At 44.4% G+C, this 22,309-nt stretch overlaps 3 protein-coding genes across 8 annotated transcripts in view; 1 reads left to right on the forward strand and 2 right to left on the reverse strand.

Annotated features, from left to right (window-relative positions):
- Positions 1-22,309, forward strand: part of cntnap2a (contactin associated protein 2a) — a 191,365-nt gene that overhangs the window by 101,625 nt on the left and 67,431 nt on the right. For all 3 annotated transcript variants that reach the window (XM_029147356.3, XM_055508675.1, XM_029147355.3), the window contains exons 8-12: positions 872-1,015; positions 1,953-2,214; positions 12,901-13,050; positions 18,338-18,500; positions 20,637-20,743. In XM_029147356.3, coding sequence (XP_029003189.1) covers positions 872-1,015; positions 1,953-2,214; positions 12,901-13,050; positions 18,338-18,500; positions 20,637-20,743 — 826 coding nt within the window. The remainder of the gene's footprint in view (positions 1-871; positions 1,016-1,952; positions 2,215-12,900; positions 13,051-18,337; positions 18,501-20,636; positions 20,744-22,309) is intronic.
- LOC114853693 (complement C1q tumor necrosis factor-related protein 3-like) lies at positions 5,553-7,367 on the reverse strand. Of its 2 annotated transcripts, XM_055508677.1 has the most exons (4): positions 7,249-7,367; positions 6,899-7,078; positions 6,561-6,683; positions 5,553-6,484 (listed from the first exon to the last, which is right to left on the reverse strand). In XM_055508677.1, exons 1-4 carry the CDS (start codon positions 7,253-7,255, stop codon positions 6,210-6,212), a joined length of 585 nt encoding a protein of 194 aa, XP_055364652.1. In that variant the 5' UTR covers positions 7,256-7,367; the 3' UTR covers positions 5,553-6,209. The 2 variants fall into 2 exon arrangements, with proteins under 2 accessions (XP_055364652.1, XP_029003194.1); XM_029147361.2 differs by having other exon boundaries at positions 6,899-7,343.
- LOC114853690 (uncharacterized) lies at positions 7,792-10,376 on the reverse strand. 3 transcript variants are annotated; one of them, XM_055508676.1, is made up of 5 exons: positions 10,017-10,376; positions 9,336-9,497; positions 9,078-9,206; positions 8,828-9,007; positions 7,792-8,187 (listed from the first exon to the last, which is right to left on the reverse strand). In XM_055508676.1, exons 1-5 carry the CDS (start codon positions 10,318-10,320, stop codon positions 8,093-8,095), a joined length of 870 nt encoding a protein of 289 aa, XP_055364651.1. In that variant the 5' UTR covers positions 10,321-10,376; the 3' UTR covers positions 7,792-8,092. The 3 variants fall into 3 exon arrangements, with proteins under 3 accessions (XP_055364651.1, XP_029003190.1, XP_029003191.1); XM_029147357.3 differs by having other exon boundaries at positions 7,792-9,007; positions 10,017-10,373; XM_029147358.3 differs by having other exon boundaries at positions 7,792-9,007; positions 9,336-9,494; positions 10,017-10,369.

The following is a 22,309-nucleotide window of genomic DNA, read 5'->3' on the forward strand; positions in this document are numbered from 1 at the left end:
ATTGATTTTTTGGGAGGATGCATAATGTGGCTGATGTGCACATCTAGCTTTCCTTATGAACCCTTATGAGAATCTCATATTTGTTTGTGTAGTAATATTTTTGTATGTGAATGTGAGATGTTTACTAGATGCTAATCATATAGTAATTCCGTTTCTATGCAGTATGCGCATGAGTGTGTCTGTGGTGGAGCTTCTTCACCTCGTCCACACACTCATGTTGTGCCTTTTGATCAGACTTCCGCCCGCAGACTGACTATCTGGGCGTTCTCGCATCCTCCCTTGGCGGTTATTACTAAGAGCGCCGGAGCATCACACACACACACACACACACACACACACACACACACTGGAGTGCACGCGTGCACGTGTGCACGTATCGACTGCTCCGTCATCGTGTCTCGCCTCAGAGCTACGGCGGGGAAACGCCACAGCATACCACAGTAGAACGATGTGGAACAGCTCCGTGTCCTGTAGCGCTTCCCACTATAGGACGCTCTATCGGCCTCCGCTCTCCTCCTCGTCACCGCCTCTGCCTCCTTTCTTCATCGCAGAGCTGTAACTGAGCCGAAGCCTCGTGTTTGAATCCTAGTTTGGGGTTTCTTTCTCTTTCTCTAATTACGCATCTGTATGTTGCTTGTTACATTAATCCCTGTTCTTGTGGGGAACAGCTAACCCATAATGCCAAAATAGAACATTTTAATTTCATGCTACATTTATATTATGTTTTATTCACTGTACTAACAGTACAGAGAGGAGCTAATTGAATGTAAAATAAAGCTTAATGGCTTTTTCTAAACCTCTCTCTCTCTCTCTCTCTCTCTCTCTCTCTCTCTCTCTCTCTCTCTCTCTCTCTCTCTCCATCTCCCTCCAGTTGAGCTTTGGGGGGATGCCGTACAGCGGGAAGCCCCTGGGGGGAGGAAGGAAAAACTTTAAAGGCTGCATGGAGAGCATCAACTACAACGGGGACAACATTACAGACCTGGCTCGCCGAAAGAAGCTGGACACCTCCAGCTTCGTATGTGACGCGCACGCGACGAACGCGCTCATTATTGTCACGCTAGCTCTCCGTGTGACCTGAGTGAGGGGCCAAATTATTCACTGCGCCAAAATACTTGAACAGATTCATAATTAATCAGATTCATAATTAATCAGATGCGACTGACCCGCTGCTGGCCCCTCCGTGTGTTCGCCTCCTGTCTTTAGACTCCCCTCTTGATATTGTGGCTGAAACCTTGAAAGGTTCGTTTCAGCCAATCCCGACCGAATAAGCTGCCAATTAAATACCTGATGTTTCCTCAGGACGGCTGCTGCCATCTAAACATTCTTCTGATATGCTGAACGTCTTAGCTCTCTCATAATTTCCCCTCCGCCTGTTCCTCCTCTATAGTGGACACGCGGTGTATTATCTTCCATCTCTCGAGTGCTGATTAAACAAATGGAGGCACTAATTAAGTTCATTAAAGCTGCATGTACCTCTTAATTCTCTCCAATGGCTTTCATAGCCATTCGTTTCTAATCAAAACAGATACTCAACTTTCTGAAACAAACAGGCAGAGGTAATTTAAAGTCATCTTTAGTCGGCGAGGCAGCTCAATATTGCAAATTTGTTAATGATCTGCTTAAGAGCACAAGGTTGGACAATCTCAGTGCTACTGTAATTAGTGCCTACATTTCACAAAAGTGTTTATTTTCCTCCGACAAACAGGCGTCAGCCAGTTTATTGTTCCATTCCGCTTTCACAGATAGAAGAGAAAAACATATTTTCGTACTTTGTGTCAATATCAGTCTGGAATATATGAAGGTAAATATGCAGATATTAGACTCAAAGCCACAGAAGCCTGGTGATAGAAAACATTATTTTAAATTCAGATATTCAACAGCTGTCTTTTAAAGAATTGATTTTATTTCCTTACTTTTTCCCTCAAGCTCAGCATTCATCCGTTTCCCAACAGCGAAACCTTTCCTTCTCCTGCGTGGAGACCCACACCTTCCCAGTGTTCTTCAACGCCACCAGCTTCCTGCAGCTGCCGGGTCGGGCCGGCCACAGCGCGCTCTCCGTGGGCTTCCAGTTCCGCACGTGGAACCTGGACGGGCTGCTGCTGTTCAGCAACCTGGACGACGGCACGCTGGAGATCTCGCTGGAAGGCGGCAAGGTCGGCGTGCACATCAACACCTCGGCCGCGGCGAGAAGCAGCCGCGTGGACCTGTCGTCAGGTGAGCAGCAGTTGGGCCAAAGCTGCACAGAAAACTCCACTTTAATGGCTGTTATTGTACAACCACTTTGAGTTCAGTACAATGACAGAGCTGCAGCATTATGGTCATTATTACAAGGACTCTGCTGTTCTGGTATTTAAGTTTAATTATCGACAAAAAGCAACAATTTGAACACATTTATAATTAGTTTCAACTAAGACTGAAATGAAAGCGTATTTCCAGCTCATGGTCTCGTAGCTGCTATTTTGCTAAATATCGCCCTTTTAAAGCTCCGCTTGTCTTTCTCAAATTTCCTTTGTCGCCTTCTCTCCCTCTCTTTACTTAGACACCCTAATTTATTCTGTCCACTGCTGCTTAAATAGGCCATTATTCCCAGGGGTGTGGATTATTACAGAGTTACCCTCTAGGCTAATTGGGCTTGAGCCTGCGATTACATCAGTATTACTAGAATACACAGACACAAACAGAGGCCGGAGCACACAAACACGCTCCCTGCTTTGATTCTGTTATTAGTATCTGTGAGAAGAAAGCCACGCTGCCTTGTGGCTTCGGCGACACAGTGGGAGCCCGGCGGACTTGTAATGAAACGCTTACTCCCTCTTAATGGTAAATATACTGGGCAGAGACGTGCAGACGTGCACATACTGAGAAGAGGAGACTTAGAGAGAGAGAGAGAGAGAGAGACAGACAGAGAGAGAGAGGATGCAAGGTGCTGCCCACTGTTGTTCTCCCACTGGAGAGGATTTGTTTAAGGAGCTTTTTGGCGAGGGCTTATTTGGAAACATAATCAGGCATCCGCTGCAAAGCAAAACCACAAAATCTTAACTCGCCGCTCTTCTTATTTGAAATATTAACCTTTTCACAGTTTCTATGGCTGGCACTCGGCCCATTTAAAGCACACAGTGAATCACTAAGAGAATAAAAGAGGCAGCGCACCATGTCTTTAGACAGATTGGTCTCTTCTTATATCATTAGGAAGGTAAAAGTTGAGAAGTCTTTAGCACATGGCCAAACAGGATCTAACTGACTAATCGCTGTTGGTGTCTGCAACGGGAAGAATTATCCCCAATTATACAGCTATGGTGGAGAATATGACAGGTCCCAGCAACTCATAGTCAGTATAACTATGAGGTGTAAATACTCTGCAAATATTATGTTAATGTTCTAGCACCACTTAAACCACACACACTGTACAGTAAGTCTCCGTCTTGTGTTTACTGATGTCGTTCCTGATCCTCTGCCGCCGTAACGTTGCTCCTTCTGCATATTTTAGCCTTAGTAGTTAGTAACTATACTGTCATCAAATAAAATGACTGCTATTGTTGTACAGGCGCTAATGTGTGCATCAATAATCAGTAAACAGTAGTTTTATTCGCTCCACTGTTTAACGCGACAGAGTCGCTGAGAGCCTAATTTAGACACAAATATAAATGAAGCTTGAATCGTGGTTTGGTGGATCAAATCGATACGAAAATTATTAATGGGGGAAATAAACGTTGCACATTTCACAGGTATTGAGTAATAAAACTCTGATGGGAGCCTATGAGTGCATGTTTTTGCTCTGGGTGTGTCAGTAATGCAATACAAATGTGCCTTATCCATTAGAAGATGTCATGGGTAGGAGTGTATTCCTGCTGAGTCAGCAGGCCTTAATGCACATATCATATTTTTTTGTGCTAAAGCAATTTTATATACGTAAGATGATTTTTTTATGGTCATATAGTATTGAATATAAAGACATGGAAGTCTGAGATAAATAGATCATTCCACAATCTTTTTCTAAATGCGTGACTGTATTATAAGCGTTGTCTCTGGTCAGCTTCAATTTTCTCTCTAAAGCCCAAACGAACTTGCAGGTGCAAAAAGAGGTGGTGAAATAAAGCCTCATATATCTCACAATTACTATGTATGTGTGTGTGTGTATGTGTCTGTGCGTGTGTGGGGGTGTCTGTGCCTGTATGTGCTTGTTTGTGTGTATGCGTGTGCATGTGTGTGTCTGTGTGTGTGTGCGTGTGTACAGTATGTGTGCGTGCGTGCGTGCGTGCGTGCGTGCGTGCATGCGTGTGTGTGTGTGTGTGTGTGAGTGTGTGTGTGTGTGTGTGTGCACCTACCCCTTGGCTGTTTGTAACCTGCAGGAACATGCGTTTGTCATTTCCTCCACTTCCTGCTGTCATGCAGACGGACGCAGAAGGAAAAGGGAAGACGAGGCCTTTGAGAGAACTCTGTAGATTAGACTGTGGGTGTGTCCCTACTCTGAACAGCATGCGTGTGTGTGTGCTGCGTGTGCTCGCATTAATAGAGGATACTTCCTGCAGGGCCTGTGATCTCGTTTTCCTATCGCTCTCCTCTTACTTCATTAACTCTGCGACTTCCTCCTGCTTTCTCTTGCGTTCGTCACTCGTTTGTTAGAATCATAAAACACCTTTGTTGGAGTATGGCTGAGGAATGTTGCCTTGATGACCGTGCCTTTCACACCAAATCGTGTTTTGATGAGACCAAAAATAAATCAAACCCATATTTTCCACATTATGTACCATGAAATTATCCAAAGCCGCTGAACAAGGTGTGTGATACAGAGAGCATAGGATTCGATGTGCGTGTGTGCGTGTGTGTGTGTGTGTGTGTGTGTGTGTGTGTGTGTGTGTGTGTGTGTGTGTGTGTGTGTGTGTGTGTGTGTGTGTGTCAGAGATGCTACCCTCTGATCAGCCCCTTGATTAATTATTGAATTATGGACAGTAGCATTGTTTCCATGGAAACAGCACTCACTCTTTCTAATGCTCTTGAAGAGCAGGAGAAATCTAATTTCCTAAGTGGTTCTTGTGGAAAAAAAGGAAGGAAATTTTTGTTGTACTTTTCAAAAGAACATACAGAATGTTCAATTAATACTGAACAATTAAGCGTGTGTGGCTTTAAAATACAATGAAAGGATGTCAAATGCAGTTGTGGAGTGATGAGACAAATTTAGAAGACAAACAAATCTCATAGTCATCTTGTTTTTTACAATCTTTCACCTATTAGCATATTACAGAAAACAAAAACAGAAAAAAGTAAGGACCAGTCTAAAGCCGACTTTGCCCTCTCTTTTTATTTATTTATTATTGGTATTGTTTAATTAATTTTTCCTTATTAATTCTCTTTATATTGGGGCACTTCATACTGTGTGGGATGTGTGTCATCCCAAAAATTAGAGGCTTGTTGCAAAATAGGACAAAGACACAAATATCATAAACCAATAGAATATCCGTTCTTGCTGCTTCATCATGCATTTGGCAGTTCAAATCCACACACACATCCACACCTTCAGACACACACACGCTTACACACACCTCAGTGAGATAAGAAACTTTAATCTGGGGTGCTTGCTGATGGGGTCTTCACAACCCTGCAATGCCCCTGTGCTGAGAAACACAACAGCTGTCTACTCATCCCATGTGCTGCGACTTAGCTTAAAGGTCTGAGTGTGCAGCTGCTTTTAAACATGTCACAGCCATTAAATGAAAGGGGCTCGATTCAGAGCACATCCACCCACCGCGTCGCAGATGTGTGTCGATTTGAAGGGAGCACGGTGTGTTTCCAGCCCTGTCATTTGATTCGATATATTATTTGTCTCGGCTCTCACTCTTCATATCAGACACTTTGTCTCTGTGGCATTGAAGTGAGAGCCTGCTTGACAGGCAGCTCCACCCTCTGTTCTATTTTTCATGCCAGCTCACTTCCTGAGCTCAGCCCAGATGTTAGGGGTGGCGGCACCGCTCTGCCCGCTAGTCCGCCTGTGCGTTGACACGTTGACTCCCCACAGTTCATTGCTGATAATGCCTTACATGAACATGTGACCCATTACAGCAGAAAAGAAGACGTGCATACAGCATCACAAGACCTTTTTATTGGATTTGCCTGGTTTATGATGAACATGGTCAGGGAAATGCGTACACTTGGAAAGTTTAGCCATTTTAGTGACATATAACCAGTGCTCAAGATGTTTAACCATATGTTCATCAGAGCGCATACAACAAGAACCCACTAAACGTGTTTAAAGTGTTGTGGTCATTATGAAGCACACAGTTTTCTGGGAGACGCATATAAACCAAACCTCCCTTCTCCATCTGCAGAATCAATGCGTTTGCCATAAAGCCATGTCCAGTACTCCGCTCACCATTAGACAGAATTTTTTGATCATCGTGGTACAGATTTGCTCCCATCCACTCTCCACCCTTGTTGAAGGCAGTGAATCTGAAGTAGTACACTCCTTTCACTGGTGCCATGAAAATACCTGCAGCAGGAAATAATTAAATAACCTATTTGCTGTGTACAGTAGTATTTAATGACTACAGCTAAATATACACTACCTGTAATTTTGTTGTAGCCTCCACTTATATTTGTTAACACTTTATTGTAGACAAGTGGAGTTTCAGTATTAAATGGTCCAGTACTTCCAGTAGACAAAGAAGCAGAGAAAGCCACCTTCGAATCTGTGAACAAACATTTTATAAGGATGGGCTCAAGTAATAATAAAAGTAGTGCGTTAATCATGCGACAATGCATGTTAATGCAGATTGTTTTTATTATTAATATTTGGAAAGGCCGTTGCTCACTGCAAGAAACTTAAAATGGGTTGTTTTAGTTGACTGATAAGTAATAAACATTATACCAGATTTTGATTAGACTTATTGATCTTAAATACTACCTGCATTGTTTTTTTCCAACTTGGCCACTTTGTCTCTCAGGGTTTGTAGTTCAGCTCTGGTATTCTGAAGCTGCACCCTCTGCTCCACCAGCATGTCCCGCAGCTCATCCCGGCAGCGTAGGTCTGTGCTGGTTGTCTGGTCACTGGTCTGTACACTGTCGTTAGCTGCCTGGTTCTCTACTTGGGTCCATGTGCCAAACAGACATAAGACCAACAACAGAAAAGCCCTCATTGTAAAATCTCAGCCTTTCGCCAATATCCAGGACTTCTGTAGAATCACCTTTTTATAAGAGATCTACTCCCACAGAAAGTAAGCATAACTAGTCAAAGGTCTCTAGTTGTTGACTTACTGTACATAAACTGGCCCTTATCATTTGCAGGAAGACCCTGCAGGCTGTGACATTACGCAAATCAGCTGTATACAGTTTAAAGTCTGGTCCTTGATTTTGTGGTCTTCTGTGGTTTTCTGGTCCTTCACCTCAGTTATTGATGTCTTTGCAGACAAACAATGAGAAAAATCTATAAAACAGAAATGGAAGTTCTCATTAACAGCGTTGTTCTCCATAAATGCTTCATTATCTTGTACAGTGGCTGATACTGTACATTACGCAAAACAGCTGTTTACAGGTTAAAGTCTGATTTTGTGTTCACCTTAATTACTAATGTATCTGCAGACAACAACATCAAGAAAAATTCATAAAATAGAAATGTAAGTTCTAACAGTGTTGCTCTTCTCCATTAACGCTTCGTTATCTTGTACAGTATGTAGAGAAGGAGACCATCCATGCACACATTCATTCTACTTTTCAAATCTGAATTGTCTGTGTTCAAAGTTTTTTTTTAATCCAACCCATCAATATAATCCTTCTGCTCAAATAAAGAATTGATGGCACTTCTTTGGAGGGCTTTTATTAAAACCTTAATGAAATACAATGTTAACATCAGAGTCAAAGTTTGCTATAAAGTGACATATTTAGCCCCCTCTAGTTCAATGCTGTTAATGCTTTACATGAACATGTATTCAATTCCAGCAAAAAAGGAAACTCACATAACATAAGATCTTTTTATTGGATTTGTTTGCTTAATGATGAATATAGTCATCGTTATGCAACAATAAACTGTAAAGTACACTTGGAATGTTCAGCCATTTTAGTTACATATAACCCGTGCTCAAGATTTTTACCCGTATCTTCATCAGAGGGCAAACAACAAGAACCCGCTGAACGTGTTAAGGGTGCTGGGGTCGTCATAAAGCCCACAGTTTTGTTGGAGACGCATATAAACCACACCTTCCTTCTCCAGCTGCAGAATCAACGCATTTGCAATGAAGCCATGTCCAGTACTCTTTTTGTCTCTTGTTGTTGACATACTGTACAGAAACTGGCCCTTATCATTTGCAGGAGGACCCTGTAGACTTTGACATTACTCAAATCAGCTCTTTACAGTTCAAAGTCTGATCCCTGATTTTGTGTTTATCTCAGTTATTAATGTCTCTGCAGACAAACAATAAGAAAAATATATAAAATAGAAGTGGTAGGTTTGTGGAAAAGTAACATACAGTATTTAACTTACAGTTCATTGCTGACACTTTACATGAACATGTGTCCCATTCCAACAGAAAGGAAAACTCACATAACATAAGATCTTTTTATTGGAATTTTTTTGTTTATGATGAACATAGTCAGTGTGCGGCAATATACTGTTAAGTAGACTTGGAAAGTTCAGCTGTTGTATGCTGATGTGTTGATTACATTTTAGCAAAGTATAACCAGTGCTCATGCACTCAGTATGTGGTGCTTAATGAAATTCTTGAAGATTTCTAACCGTATCTTCATCAGAGGGCATACAACAAGAACCCACTGAACGTGTTAAGGGTGTTGATGTCGTCATAAAGCCCACAATTTTGTTGGAGACGCATATGAACCAAACCTCCCTGCTCCAGCTGCAGAATCAACGCATTTGCAATGAAGCCATGTCCGTTGTTCAACTCCGAATTATGCAGAAGTCTTTCACCACCGTGGTACAGATTTACAGCCATCCACTCTCCGCCCTTGCTGAAGGCAGTGAATCTGAAGTAGTACACTCCTTTCACTGGTGCCGTGAAAAAACCTACAGCAGGAAATGGTTAACCACCTATTTGTTGTGAAGTATTTAATGACTGTAGGTAAATATACACTACCTGTTATTGGGTTGTAGCCTCCACCAATATTTGTAAACACTCTACTGTAGACCAGTGTAATTTCAGTATTGAATGGTCCAATCTTTCCTGCAGTAGTCAAGCTAGCAGAGAAAGCCACCTTCATAGAGCCTGTCAACAAAAAGGGTGGAAATATTTCACCAGGATTGGCTCAGATAAATGTAATGCTAAAAGAGTTTAATTCATTTTGTTTGTATGTTGGTACAGTTATTTTGTGTATTGTGTGTCTAATCCGAATACCTTTGATCGAGTTTTGGATCTCTGTCAGTTTGCTGGTGCTGAGGTTTTGTTCTGTCTTACAAACACCCATCTCCTCCTGGAGGGCTGCCACCACCTTCTTCTGCTCCTCCACCTCCTTCTCACTGCTTGTCATCCTGGCAACCAGTGATGTCACTTGTGCTGCTTGTATTAGAAACATGAAAGCCCAACACTCATCATTTGTGCTTTTTAAAGAAAACTGAACAAATCTGAGTTTTATTATCTAGCAGTAATCAGTCTCTCAGATATTTTTTGTTCTTGAGCTGATCTTCACCTTTAGTTTCTTGCAGCTCTTGTGTTATTGCCGTTACTTTGTTTTCAGCTGCTGTCTGTCTGGAGCTCATCACTATAAAGAATGCCATCTCAAGTCTCTACCTGTGCTGTATACAGTAATATTTCAAAGTAGCATTCCACATCGCCATAACAACAGTTGTGGTTAATATGGTGCACTGCTGCACTACAGTATATCTGACCTATATCTATATAAGCAATTAAGAAATGTTATTCAGTTTTCATTCATAAAGTCTTTGTGTTGGCTTTGGTTTGATTTTTTTATATTCTACAGTATTACCTCTAAAAACTTAAAATTTGTTGTTTTAGTTGACTGATAAATAATAAACATTATACCAGATTTTGATTAGACTTATTCATCTTCAATACAACCTGCATTGTCTTTTTCCAACTCGGCCACTTTGTCTCTCACGGTTTGTAGTTCAGCTCTGGTGTTTTGAAGCTGCACCCTCTGCTCCACCAGCATGTCTCGCAGCTCATCAGGGCAGCGTAGGTCTGTGCTGGTTGTCTGGCCACTGGTCTGTACACTGTCGTCAGCTGCCTGGTTCTTTTCTTGGTTTTCTCCTCGGTTCTCTCCTTGGATCTCTCCTTGGATCTCTCCTTGGGCCTCTCCTTGGTTCTGCCCTTGAGCCCATGTGGCAAACAGACACAACACCAGCAGCAGAGAAACCCTCATTGTAAAATTTCTTCAACAATGTCCAAGACAGTCAGTATAATCGTCTTTTTATAAGAGGAGATTTATTGAGAGTGAATACCGTAATCAAGGCTGGTCAAAGGTCTCTTGTTGACGGCTTACGGTAACTGATCATTCCCAGGAAGACACTTCTGGCTGATACTGTACATTGCGCAAAACAGCTGTTTACAGGTTAAAGTCTGATTTTGTGTTACTAATGAATCTGCAGACAACAACAACAAGAAAAATTTAAAAAAAGAAATGCTGGTTGTAACAGCATTGCTCTTCTCCGTTAACGCTTTGTTATCTTGTACAGTATGTAGAGAAATAGACCAACCAAGCACACATTCATTCTACTTTAAATTGTAAACTGTCTGTGTTCAAAGTTAAAAGTTTTTTAATCCAACCTATCAGTATAATACTTCTGCTCAAATAAAGAATAGATGGCGCTTCTTAGGATAATGGAGGGCTTTTATTAAAGCCGTAATGAACTAAAAACTAAAAGGTTTGTGGCTTCAAAAGTAGTTTTACAGATACATTAGAAGTTCTAAAACAAAATGTTAACATCAGAGTCAAAGGTGGCTAAAATGTGACATAAATAACTCCGTATTTTATCCTTTATTGCTTATATGTTTATCGTTTAATTGAGCAAAGGACACAAGGTGTTACAAAACAATCAGAGCTCCGTTATCAACACATGTTGCAGTATTAAAGGTTCGTACCTCATCCAATAAGTTCTCTTCTACACACCTCCATTATCAGCTCTCTCTTTATCTGAGAGCTGACGTGTGCAGTCTGAGCTGGTGTGTTTGGTTCATGTGGCATCTGCAGCACTAACATGAGCTCCAGCAGATGCTTGTTCAGAGAGGAACACTGCAGCCAAATGCAGAAAATGCTATATTCAACATAGTCTTTGTTTCTATGAATATGGAGAATATATAATAGGTTAGCTGAGTGGTCCTCAGTTTAACTCATACTCATATATGGTATTATTACTATAGATTCCTGTTCATTAAAGTGGTTTGCACTCTTTTCACAGTAGGAGGGTCCTGGGTTTTGATTGCAGGGTTGGTTTGTGTAGTTTGCATGTTCTACTCCAGTATGAGTTTCTCCCCTCAGTCCATCCATCCATCCATTTTCCAAGCCGCTTATTCCCTAATGCGGGGTCACGGGGGTGCTGGAGCCTAACCCAGCTGGCTATGGGCGAGAGGCAGGGTACACCCTGGACAGGTCGCCAGTCACAGAGACAGACAACCATTCACACACACACTCACACCTACAGTACGGGCAATGGAGAGAGTCCAATCAACCTAATGCACGAGGAAGCCGGAGAACCCGGAGAGAACCCACGCAAACACGGGGAGAACGTGCAAACTCCACACAGAAAGGCACCAGGGCCGCCTCCGGGAATCAAACCCAGAACCTTCTTGCTGTGAGGCGACAGTGCCAAAGACCAAAGACATGCATTTAGCTTCATTATAGATTCTAAATCGGCTGTAAAGTGCATGATAGGCAGTGGTTAGTCTGTATGTGTGGCCCCGTGATGGACCTGACACCTGGGTTAGGATCCAACATGCCGTGATGAAGCCGTAGAAGACAAGTGAGTGAATGTTATGTGTAACCTGCCGTGTAACCATGTAACCTGCTTCTTAGGAGTCAGGGAACGTTGTTTGTTTGGATTGCCATGAACACACACATGACTGACTTGCATGTACAGTACCGTGGGTCCTTGAGTGTCCACGCTCTGCTGCAGCTGCTGCTGGTTTTCACTTGACTGTACCTTGAACTTTGCTACATCATCCAAACAATGGAGTCAGTGAAGCAGTGAGCTGAACCCAATTGAAAAAAGACGGACACCGCAGTCGACGGTCACAAGAGGGAAGGAGCATATTGACAGAAAGCAAGGGGAGGAAATGTGAAGCTCAGAAATAAAGACAGAGGGATGGGAGGAAGAATCGGGGACAGGGAGGGGCAGGGGGAGAAGGATGACTGGAGATTGGTGTCAGTAAGTGGTGATGTATGGAGGAAGGGGTGATGAGAGCGAGCTGGCTTCTCTCTGGGCTCCGGTAGTAATGTCCCTTTCCAAAACATCACTCATATTTAATGGAGCACAGCTACAAGGGAAGAGAGAAGGAGAGCACAAAGCGTGCATGCACAAACACACAGCGCGTCGCTGTATGCATACAACGCGACAAGCACGGGCCGGTCAGAGCGCGCATGCACGGAGACAACACGCACTCAGACGCCAGTTAATGGAGTTGAGCCACTGGGGCCTCAGTAGCAGCCGCGCTCAGCCGCCGAAGGAAATCACTGGCATGTATGGGAACAAAGAGTGTGTGTGTGTGTGTGTGTGTGTGTGTGTGTGTGTGTGTGTGTGTGTGTGTGTGTGTGTGTGTGTGTGTGTGTGTGTGTGTGTGTGTGTGTGTGTGTGTGTGTGTCAATAATGGTGTGATGCTCCTATATGCCGTCTCTCTGTGAAGCCGCAGAGTCTAATCACCGCGTGAACCGCCCCACGTAGACAGCGGCTGCACCCCCCCCCCCCCCCTCCAAATGTCATCTTCACCTTCTCCCTCTGATTCGCAGGCTCGGGCCTCAACGACGGACAGTGGCACGCGCTGCGCGTGGTCGCCAAGGAGAACTTCGCCACGCTGACGGTAGACGGCGACGAGGCGTCCGCCGCGCGCTCCACCTCCCCCCTCGCCGTCACCACGGGAGGAACCTACCATCTGGGAGGTGAGACGGGAACTGGTCGCACTGGTGGAGCATTGCTCTGCTGTTGTGGTGTAATAGATGTTGTGTGTGTTATCTGCGATGTGAACCGTGCCAGGAGGAGGTCTCCGCGTCTGAGTGCACACGACTGTGCAGGCTAAAAATAGGCCTGCAATCAATCTCACTAGAAATCTATTTCCCTCTGGCCATAGTTTAGGAAGTTGCTCACTTAGGAGGAAGAGCCCAGACGTAACTAGACCAGCAGACACACACACACACACACACACACACACACACACACACACACACACACACACACACACACACACACACACACACACACACACACACACACACACACACACACACACACACACAATCTGTCTGAATTAGGAAGATGCCAGGGTAATGACGCCAGACATGGATGGTCTGTCTCGTCCGCGTGTGACTTTGCTCATGTGGGCACCTGTATGAAATTACAGTAACTGAGAGAGAGAACTCCATCAGGCCTGTCACCAAATCTTTCTTTATCCAAATACAATCTCCTCGATCAAGCGAGCCCATTTCCCCCAGGCCAGTCAATAAGAGTCCAAGCGCTTCCCCAACACATCCATATCCAACTACTGTTTGTTGTCCATCTTAATTTCCTCCTCTCCCTTGCTCCCATAATGACTCCCATTTCTGAAAGGGGAAGTTTGCGAGGTCTTGATGCGCTACTGTCACACTGTTCTTTTCCGTCTTGTAGATGCTCTCTTCTCCTCATCTTTTTTCTAAACTACATTTTAATCCAGTTGGTGATTTATTGATTTTGATAATAAGTTGGGAATCAATAGTGAATGAGAGGGCATATCTCATCTGCTTTGTCTGTCATCTGAGGGTGACAGAAAGGGAGAGTAGGAAATAATAAAACAGATTATAGAGGATGGAAAGGCAAAATAAAAACAGCGAATGGCACGAAGATAAACCATTTGTGGCAGAGAAATATAAAAGGCATCTACGTGACACTTAGCTTAAGATATAATACTAAACTTTAATATCCAACTTGCTTTTCAGTGAGCTTGGGTTACAGAAAAGTACATCTCTACATTCCAGAACTATTAAAGCATATTTGAAAAAAAAACTTATTTTAAAATATATCTCAGGTAACAACTATCAAGGACAGAATCATAAAATAGCAGCCAAACCAGTCAACACATGGGGGACGTTCATCTCCAATGGTTTGTCATTTGTCAGAAGATGTAAATGAAATAGAGCAAATAGCGCTGTTATGCAAATGTGAGAACCGCGCTGGGCCACAGATCCACAACTAAAGCCTCCAGTGTCTCAGCGTGTTCGTGCAGTATGTGGGTTAACGGCCGCGCGCCTTGGAACTCGCAGAGCTCTTCGCGTGGGCGTTTTGGACCGAGTGCTCTGAAAGTCTCAAGCCGGCACACACTCAACTCACAATCACACAGCATATCTCCAATTAACTCACCTTCTCGCGCACTAGGGCTAATTTCCATGTCAGTACCGATGCAACGGAATAATATAGTCGGCGTTTAAAAGATAGTTTAGCCTTCAGTTTGCCCTCAATTACTCTTTCTGACTGCTCAGCTTGATGAGTCAGAGAGGCCAAGTACATTAAGCTGTCCTAAAAACTCTAACAGTATTTCCTATGTGACCCAGACTGTTCTTATACATCCCACAATTAGCAGGCGTCCCTTAGCATGAGCCACAGGTTTACACTGCATACGCCGGTATTGACACTAAAAGGAGCGCAGGCTGTGTCATTCCTAACTGGTCTCTGTCTTACCGCGGCGCGTTGCACCGCTAGTCAGCCGCGCTGGTACCTTTTGTGATAAAATAATGGAAAGGCATATTTCAGGCCAAGGGTATAAAAGCAATTTTACACAGAGCACAGTGAATTATAGAGAAATGGAAGGCTTGGAATCACAAGCGCCTAGAGTTGACAGTGTGCGCAGACTGCATAAGTGGCCTCGGCGGACAAGATGGCCACCAAGAACCCGACAGCGCCAGCCTTTTAGGACGGAGCGGCTATAGATGGAAGCTACTCGGTAAAAGGCCCGCCTGGAGGTGTGTGAACGGCAGTTAACAGCCACCATTGAACTCTGTTGGTAGATGTGAGATGGTGGTCGGCCTGTGTCACCTGAGAGTACAGAGAAGTTCTGCTTTGGTGTCTGTTGGAGCTTCCCGGTGACAGGGAACGAAGTATGGAGCCAACAACACAGAAGCCCCGGAAGAAAACTGGCACGAAGTAGCGCGAGCGCGAGGCTGAGGTGACACTTCACCTTTCAGCGAAACAATGACTCGAAGGTATCAGCCAAGACGGTGGAGTGGCTTCTGGAGCGAGACCTAAACTCCACAGAGCAGAAAATGTCACAGCACAAAGACGCCTGGTGGACTTTCACGGAGCCTGAGGAGCCGGGCCCGGAGGAGCCGGGCCCGGAGGAAGGGGATTTAGGGATGAGATACCCGTAGATACGTCCACACAGTGACTCAAAGTAACCACGTAGAGGGTCGGAATGCACCCGTGAATGATTTCGGTAGATAATCAGCGAATGGTGAACGTTTTCTGTATTTCATCTTACTCCCATTGAAGTTTGAAAAAATCAAAGGAGCCTGAATGCTTTCTGGGGAAAAAGAAGTATTACATACTATATAACAAAAAAATGTTTCAATCTTTCCTTGGCCGCTACTTTATTCATTGCTTTTCTTCTACTTAAAATTTCAATTCATCTCCTGCTCTTATCTACTTCCACCGGGTCGACCCGTCCATTTACCTCCAGCCTCGCCTGCTCTCGTCGGCGCCTCTCTGTCCTTAGAGCGTGTGCTTTTGGAGGCAGTCTCCTGAATCCAAAGCCCATTTTACGGGGAGTAGTTTCTAACTCCTGCAAGTGCGCTTAGAGAAATTAGTAGGCGACTGACACGGGACATCCACAAATTTAATTTCTTCAAAAGGGCAGGCGAGGTCGAGCGGCCGCACAAACACACACGGGCGAGAACGCCACATCAGAGAGTCGCGCTCTCTTCAGAACAGGAGACGTGGGATAGACTGATGACAGAGTCAATTATGGGACGTTCCACCCTGAGGCCCGTGAACACAGGCGAGTGTTTCCTTCAGGACTTTTCCAATCTCGATGTCGTTACCAGAGTCAGAGCTGCGTCAGGTTATTGCAGACATAGACACAACATTTATCTCCTTATTCCTTTCTATCACAGTGACATCACATTCCGAAAAAGAAAAGTCTGTCCGTTCAAAAATCACAGGTTAGACTCTTTACAAATACAAAATAATTAACAGCAGTATTGGTTATATATGCAACATTGCACATAGCAGACATCGTCTGACGTGCACAGACGCTACGTTCCAACTGAAGAAGGTCCTCCTTAAGCTGCTTTGTGTTTGTGCTGCAGTGTTACTACTTTGGTGGAGTTAGGAAAAGTGGCAGCGGAAGCAGCGGAAGCTGGTCAGTAGATAAGCTCAGTTTTACCTGCGGTAATGTTGGATTATGGGAGAATCTACACATTTGGTTTTGGCAGCAGGTTTTTGTCTCTACTGAATATGTTGTGGAGTTGCATCCTCTCAATATTTGTTTAATGTTCTACCTCTCAGCACTTTGGCTGAAATCCTGCTGAGCTCTTTCAGCGGCCGCCTCCCCCACCCCCTCCCTCACATATAAATGTGTTGGGATGTGGGAACAAATGCTGTATAGAGTGAGATCCATCGGCGCCAGTTAGAGGAGAGCTGGTCTTACTGTGTGCTGTGAGAGGAGCTCTTTGAGCGCAACAGGGGGCCTGTGATAAAAGTGGATTATTGCTGCGGTTCCCAGTCCTGAGGACAGGGAACGCGGCGTTTTGTTTATGCTCCGAATTAAAACCGCTGAGCATTGTTGCGTTTAGGGGAAAACGTAATCAAATATGCTCAAACATTTTTAGCCTGGATGTGGGAGAGTCGGGGGGAGCTGTCAAGGGAAATGGAGGAGATGTCAAGTAGAGCTGCGATTATTTACAGTAGAGCTACTGGATGGTGTGCGGGTTCTTTTCCAACACTTATTTCTCTGTGCATTGGCGTCTTTCATAGAATAACACACAGTGGAAGTCAACCCCCTGTCGGGTCTCGCCGCATAGCTGCATACAACCATCTGCTAACCTCCATGTTCCATGCATTGCTCTCTTTTACTCTGCCAATCTGTCAGGAAGACTCCGCTTCCTTTGAATTGATATGCTATCCACGGGACACAAGGTGCTGCCAACCAACTGTATTCGGCTCTGTTTCCAATCATCTCTCTCCCCTTCCATCACTCCCTCTCCTCCTTTCTCTGTCTGTCTGTCGCCTGCTCCTCCGGAAAGACAGGAGACAGATGTGGCAGGAGAAGAGACAGATGGCAAGGATGACAGGGGACTCTGGTGTGTGTGTGTGTGTGTGTGTGTGTGTGTGTGTGTGTGTGTGTGTGTGTGTGTGTGTGTGTGTGTGTGTGTGTGTGTGTGTGTGTGTGTGTGTGTGTGTGTGTGTGTGTGTGTGTACGTATGTAAAAATGAATTTAGCACAAACACCCACATTTCACTTCTCTGCTTTATTTGCTGGTGTGATGGCGATGTAAACACACGCGCGCACACACACACACACACACACGTACCGACTCAGTGCATATGCCCTCGATAATAAGCCTCTTTCATGCTTTGGCCTTGTGGATGCTGGAGAGCGTGACAGCTTATAACATCACAATGATGGAGATGTCATTGAGCGGCAGTGTTTTATGACTGACCCGCGCGCTTGTGGCCGAGATTAAATCACACGCTCTCTCGTACCCTATATCCAACAGTGCATGTTGGCCATAATAGTACAGTACACAGGTACATGAAGACCGCCTGATGTAGAATAAACACACACACGGGCCAACTCTGTATTCATGGACTCTGTGAACAGGGTTTTATCCTCCCCTTGCCCATTTCAGTCAAGGCCCAGTGCAGAGCTGCACGGGTCATTGGCTTCTGTATCCCAAAGTACTGTATATAATAAAAGCCTTATGTCCTCTACTGTATTGCAGGCTTGGTACTGGTATTAAAGCCTAATGGACATTGTGGATAAGCTCTGAATGAAGAGGACTGATGAAGGTCCATGGCTGTAAAAGGAGACATTAAACAGACACTGGATAGATCTGCAGTGACGTATCAAGAATGTTGAAGTTGTTAAGTTTGATGCCTACTGTGTGCTCTGAACCAGACCCATCTCCCCTCCTCCATGTTTTCCACCCACATATCGTTCGTCTCCACCTGTAACACCTCTACCTGTCTCCTCCATCCGCTCCAGGCTACTTCCTGCAGACGCTGTCGCCGCCCTCCCGCCGCTCCTTCCAGGGCTGCATGCAGGCCATCCTGGTGGACGACCAGCCGGCCGACCTGCACGCGGTGGAGAAGGGCACCGTGGGAGCGTTCGAGAACGTCAGCCTGGACATGTGCGCCATCCTGGACCGGTACGTGCCATAAAATGTGCATTCACGCAGTCGTTCACCGAGGAAATGCCGCACGGAGACGTGCGAGCGTATGTACCCGCGCGGGAACGTCTTTGTGCGCGGCTGCTTTTTTTGGGGCTCTTTGTCAGATGGATGGACTCGATTGGTCGGCTTCACAGCCTAAACCCTGCATTTATGAAAGTGAAGAGTCGGTTTCATCCTCCACACTGTGGTACTATTCAAATATCAAACACCAGCCACACACGCGTCCCCATTTCATTCTCCAACTAACAGATTCTGCACAGCATGTGCCATTGTTGGCTCACTGGAAGCATTCATTACAACTTGTTGACATTTCAATTTATTTCCTTGTCACGGACTGGACAAACACACTGGGACAGATTGGCCATGTATGGAGTCATCCATGCCTTGAGCACGGTTTGAATGCTTCCTTACACTGAATTGGATGTTGTTTTTTCAATCTTGCTGCTAGAGCGTCTGCATCCATTCAGCCTGTAATGGGCAAGAAAAATATAATAATAGTACAGTAATATTTTTATCGCTCGCTGATGGCGGCCAGATGTTTGAAACAAGCTCACGAGAAGCAGTGCGTTGTCCTTCGCGCTTGAAAAATCGAGCATCTTCATTATTTCAAACGCTGTGAATCAGCCCTGCAGTCCTTGCGCCGCGGAAGACGAATGGGCGCGGTGCTCGCGTCCAACTAATCAGAGCGGCTCTGAAGGCGGTTCAACAGCCCCGTCTGACCCCTCCTTTTATCAGCGTCTCCATATACTGGGAGGCTCTGTTCAGACGCGTTGGCGGTGGAAACAAACACGCAAGACACGCTGTCACGCTGAAGGAGCACACAACCCGGCGTGTGCTGTTGGGTTGTGAATCCCATAGTGTGGCTGGTGTTCTATAATTGTCCAATCCCACCGCCTATTAAAGCGCAGTCTCTTCAGAAGTGTTCTATTAGGATCCTGGGTTTTCTTTATTTCTTCTTATTATGTCCGTGTACTGTGCTCACAGCTTACTGAGCATAATGTCTTTTGTGATTGTTGCTGCTCATCAAATTCTGCACATTGTGGAGGCACAATGCTATTTTATCTGGACTTGTTAGCCTGTTTGAGCTGCGAAACATTACGACTCACTCGGGTCACAGGAATATTAGGTTTTATTAACCACGTACATATAATAATAATAAAAGTAATAATATGGTTAAATATTAATTAAATGGCAAATAGGTTTGAGTGAGTCATTTTCAGCTTGCATTATAAAAACAAAAAACAAAATGCGCTCTTTATATATACACATAGATATTGTGGGTGAGTGTGTGTTTATGCTTTAGTGGAGATGCTTTACAGTCAGTCTTCACATGACTAAGTCCACTTTGTGTGTCAGCTTTAATGTCACTGCAGGACTAGAGCGATCATCATGTTCAGCTCCAGAGCTATATGTGCGATAATCCATCATTTAAAATGCCTCCGCTACTCTAATGAGTCAGTGTTTGTTCTCCTCCAGCTGTTGTAACATTTAAATTTGGAGACTGAAACCGATTTTAACCACACATGCGTGTGTGTCTGTGTGCGACTGGGTTACGGTGCCCCAGGATCCGTCTGCGCCAGAATCTGATCTAGTCACAGCTCTTCAACATGTTCAGTGGTTAAACATTTGGTATTAAGATTTCATGTATTTACTGCCAGCGCATGTGCTTAATGATGTAACACTTTGTTTGTGTGATTTATTCATGCGACGGCTCTGAAACAAGCAAAGGCCCAAATTAAAACTCAGAAGCCCCCTGGCAACACAGTCATAGTAATGACTTGTGCTTCAAATGTATTTTTACCACCTAAATTAATATTTATAGCGTGTTCTGCATGTTAATGTATGTGTGGTCAGTAAAGCTGTAAAGCTTAGACAAGCTGAGTTTAGGGAATCCATATTTATGATATAGAAGGTCTTATGTGCAGCCTCAGCAGGACGGCGAATGCCTCCAAATGTGAATTGCTTTTTAAAGGAACCCCTGCAGGCCGAAGGGACTCTGAGTGTACGGTTCAATTAACACATTTAAGAGCCTTAAACACGAGGGGCCAGTTTTTCCTGAACATTGACTCCACTGTGTGTAAGATGTTCCACATCCCTCTGTCCTTTCTGCAGCTGCATGCCCAACCACTGTGAACATGGCGGCCAGTGCAAGCAAACATGGGACAGCTTCAGCTGCACGTGTGATGGGAGAGGATACACCGGAGCCACATGCCACACCTGTAAGTGTGTGTGTGTGTGTGTGTGTGTGTGTGTGAGTGTGTGTGAGTGTGTGTGTGTGCGCGTGCGTGTGTTTCGCCTAATTTCGCCTTCCTCCGCTCGCCTTTGAGCGATTACGCTGTTTCTCCCTCCAAAGCCGCGAATCACAGCAGAGGGACGGAATTCTTGAAATGCTCAGAAGCCAGGCTTTTCTCTGACTGCGCCGTGTGCTTCGTTCCGGCCTGAAAAGGGACAAGCAGCTCACCAAGAGAACAGAATGAGTGCGAGGAAAAAGGGCCAAGAGAGGTTTTTAGAAGTCTTAAAATTCCCAGAATGCCGCGGCTCCTGCCGTATGCCAAGAATATTGTTCTCATTTGTAAGAGGCTAAGAGGCAACATTTGGCAGTGCTGCAAATTCAACACAAAGCAAAAACTTAGTAGTATGACAATATTAAAGAATAGATAAAGGATTTACTATCACATAATTCACAACATAAAATAAAACATAAAAACATAATCATACGATATGTTGCTTGACTTAAAATGGAAACATTTATTTTAATATACAGTATGATGTATATAAATGTACACAAATGAGATCATGGCTAAAGGTACAGCAGTAACCTGGAGATTACACGGCTTCGGGCACCAGGAACTCCCACCACATGAGTGCTATGTGTCCAGTGATGCAGTTCATGCAACCACCAGCGTTGCGTGTTCCAATCTCAGTCAGTGAGTGACAGGGACTAAGATCCTTGACAGAGAGAAAGTTAATCCCCAGGAATGACAGGCATTGCTAAAGTCATCATAAACACCCCGGGGCTGCTCATATTAATTGCTATTACATTTTAATCGCAAGGGTGGCGGTGATTCCTTGGTTAAGTGTTTGCCAGTGGGCTCCACGGTCAGCGGCTGAAAGCCCGGCTCTGTGTCATAGTGTCCCTGATTAAGACACTGAACTCCCAAGCTGTCAAAAATAAACCCCGGCGATTAAGGTCGCACACGCCGATGCACTGAGGACTGGCAATTTGTGAAAGCTGCATCTGGCATAAAAGCTGTGAAAATCAGCGTGTGGAAGGAAGAGCCAAAAACGAGGAAGACTTATAATATTTGAATATATTGAATAAAATATATTTGAAACATACTTTATTGACATTCCCTCCAGCTCGTTATCGGTTTCTTTGTTGGGAGCTCTGATGTGTGGCACCACTGTGAACAAACCAAGAATGCTATTAGTAGTAGCGCCCTCTAATTAGTTCTTGGCCGATGCTGTTAAGATACAGTGGGAACAGGAAGTGAAGTCAATTTACAAATTTTGTTTAAAAGAAGTCATTTCAGCATGATCATGCAACGGCACAGTACAAGTCCTAGAAGAGGAAAATGAAGCCAGTAGTCAGAGGGTAGGAGACAAGTAAAACTTTTAAAAGGGCAGAAAAACAAACTAATTAAATAAAAAGTAATAAAAAGATAATACTACGCGAGCAAAGGAAGAAATGGAGGCATACATATTTTGAAAACTCGGCTACAAGCCTGTAGCCGTCTGGCATTAATCAAAAAAACTTTCGCTCGGAATCACGCTTTCACATCGCT

Source organism: Betta splendens, chromosome 4 (assembly GCF_900634795.4).
Source record: "Betta splendens chromosome 4, fBetSpl5.4, whole genome shotgun sequence".
NCBI lineage: Eukaryota > Metazoa > Chordata > Actinopteri > Anabantiformes > Osphronemidae > Betta > Betta splendens.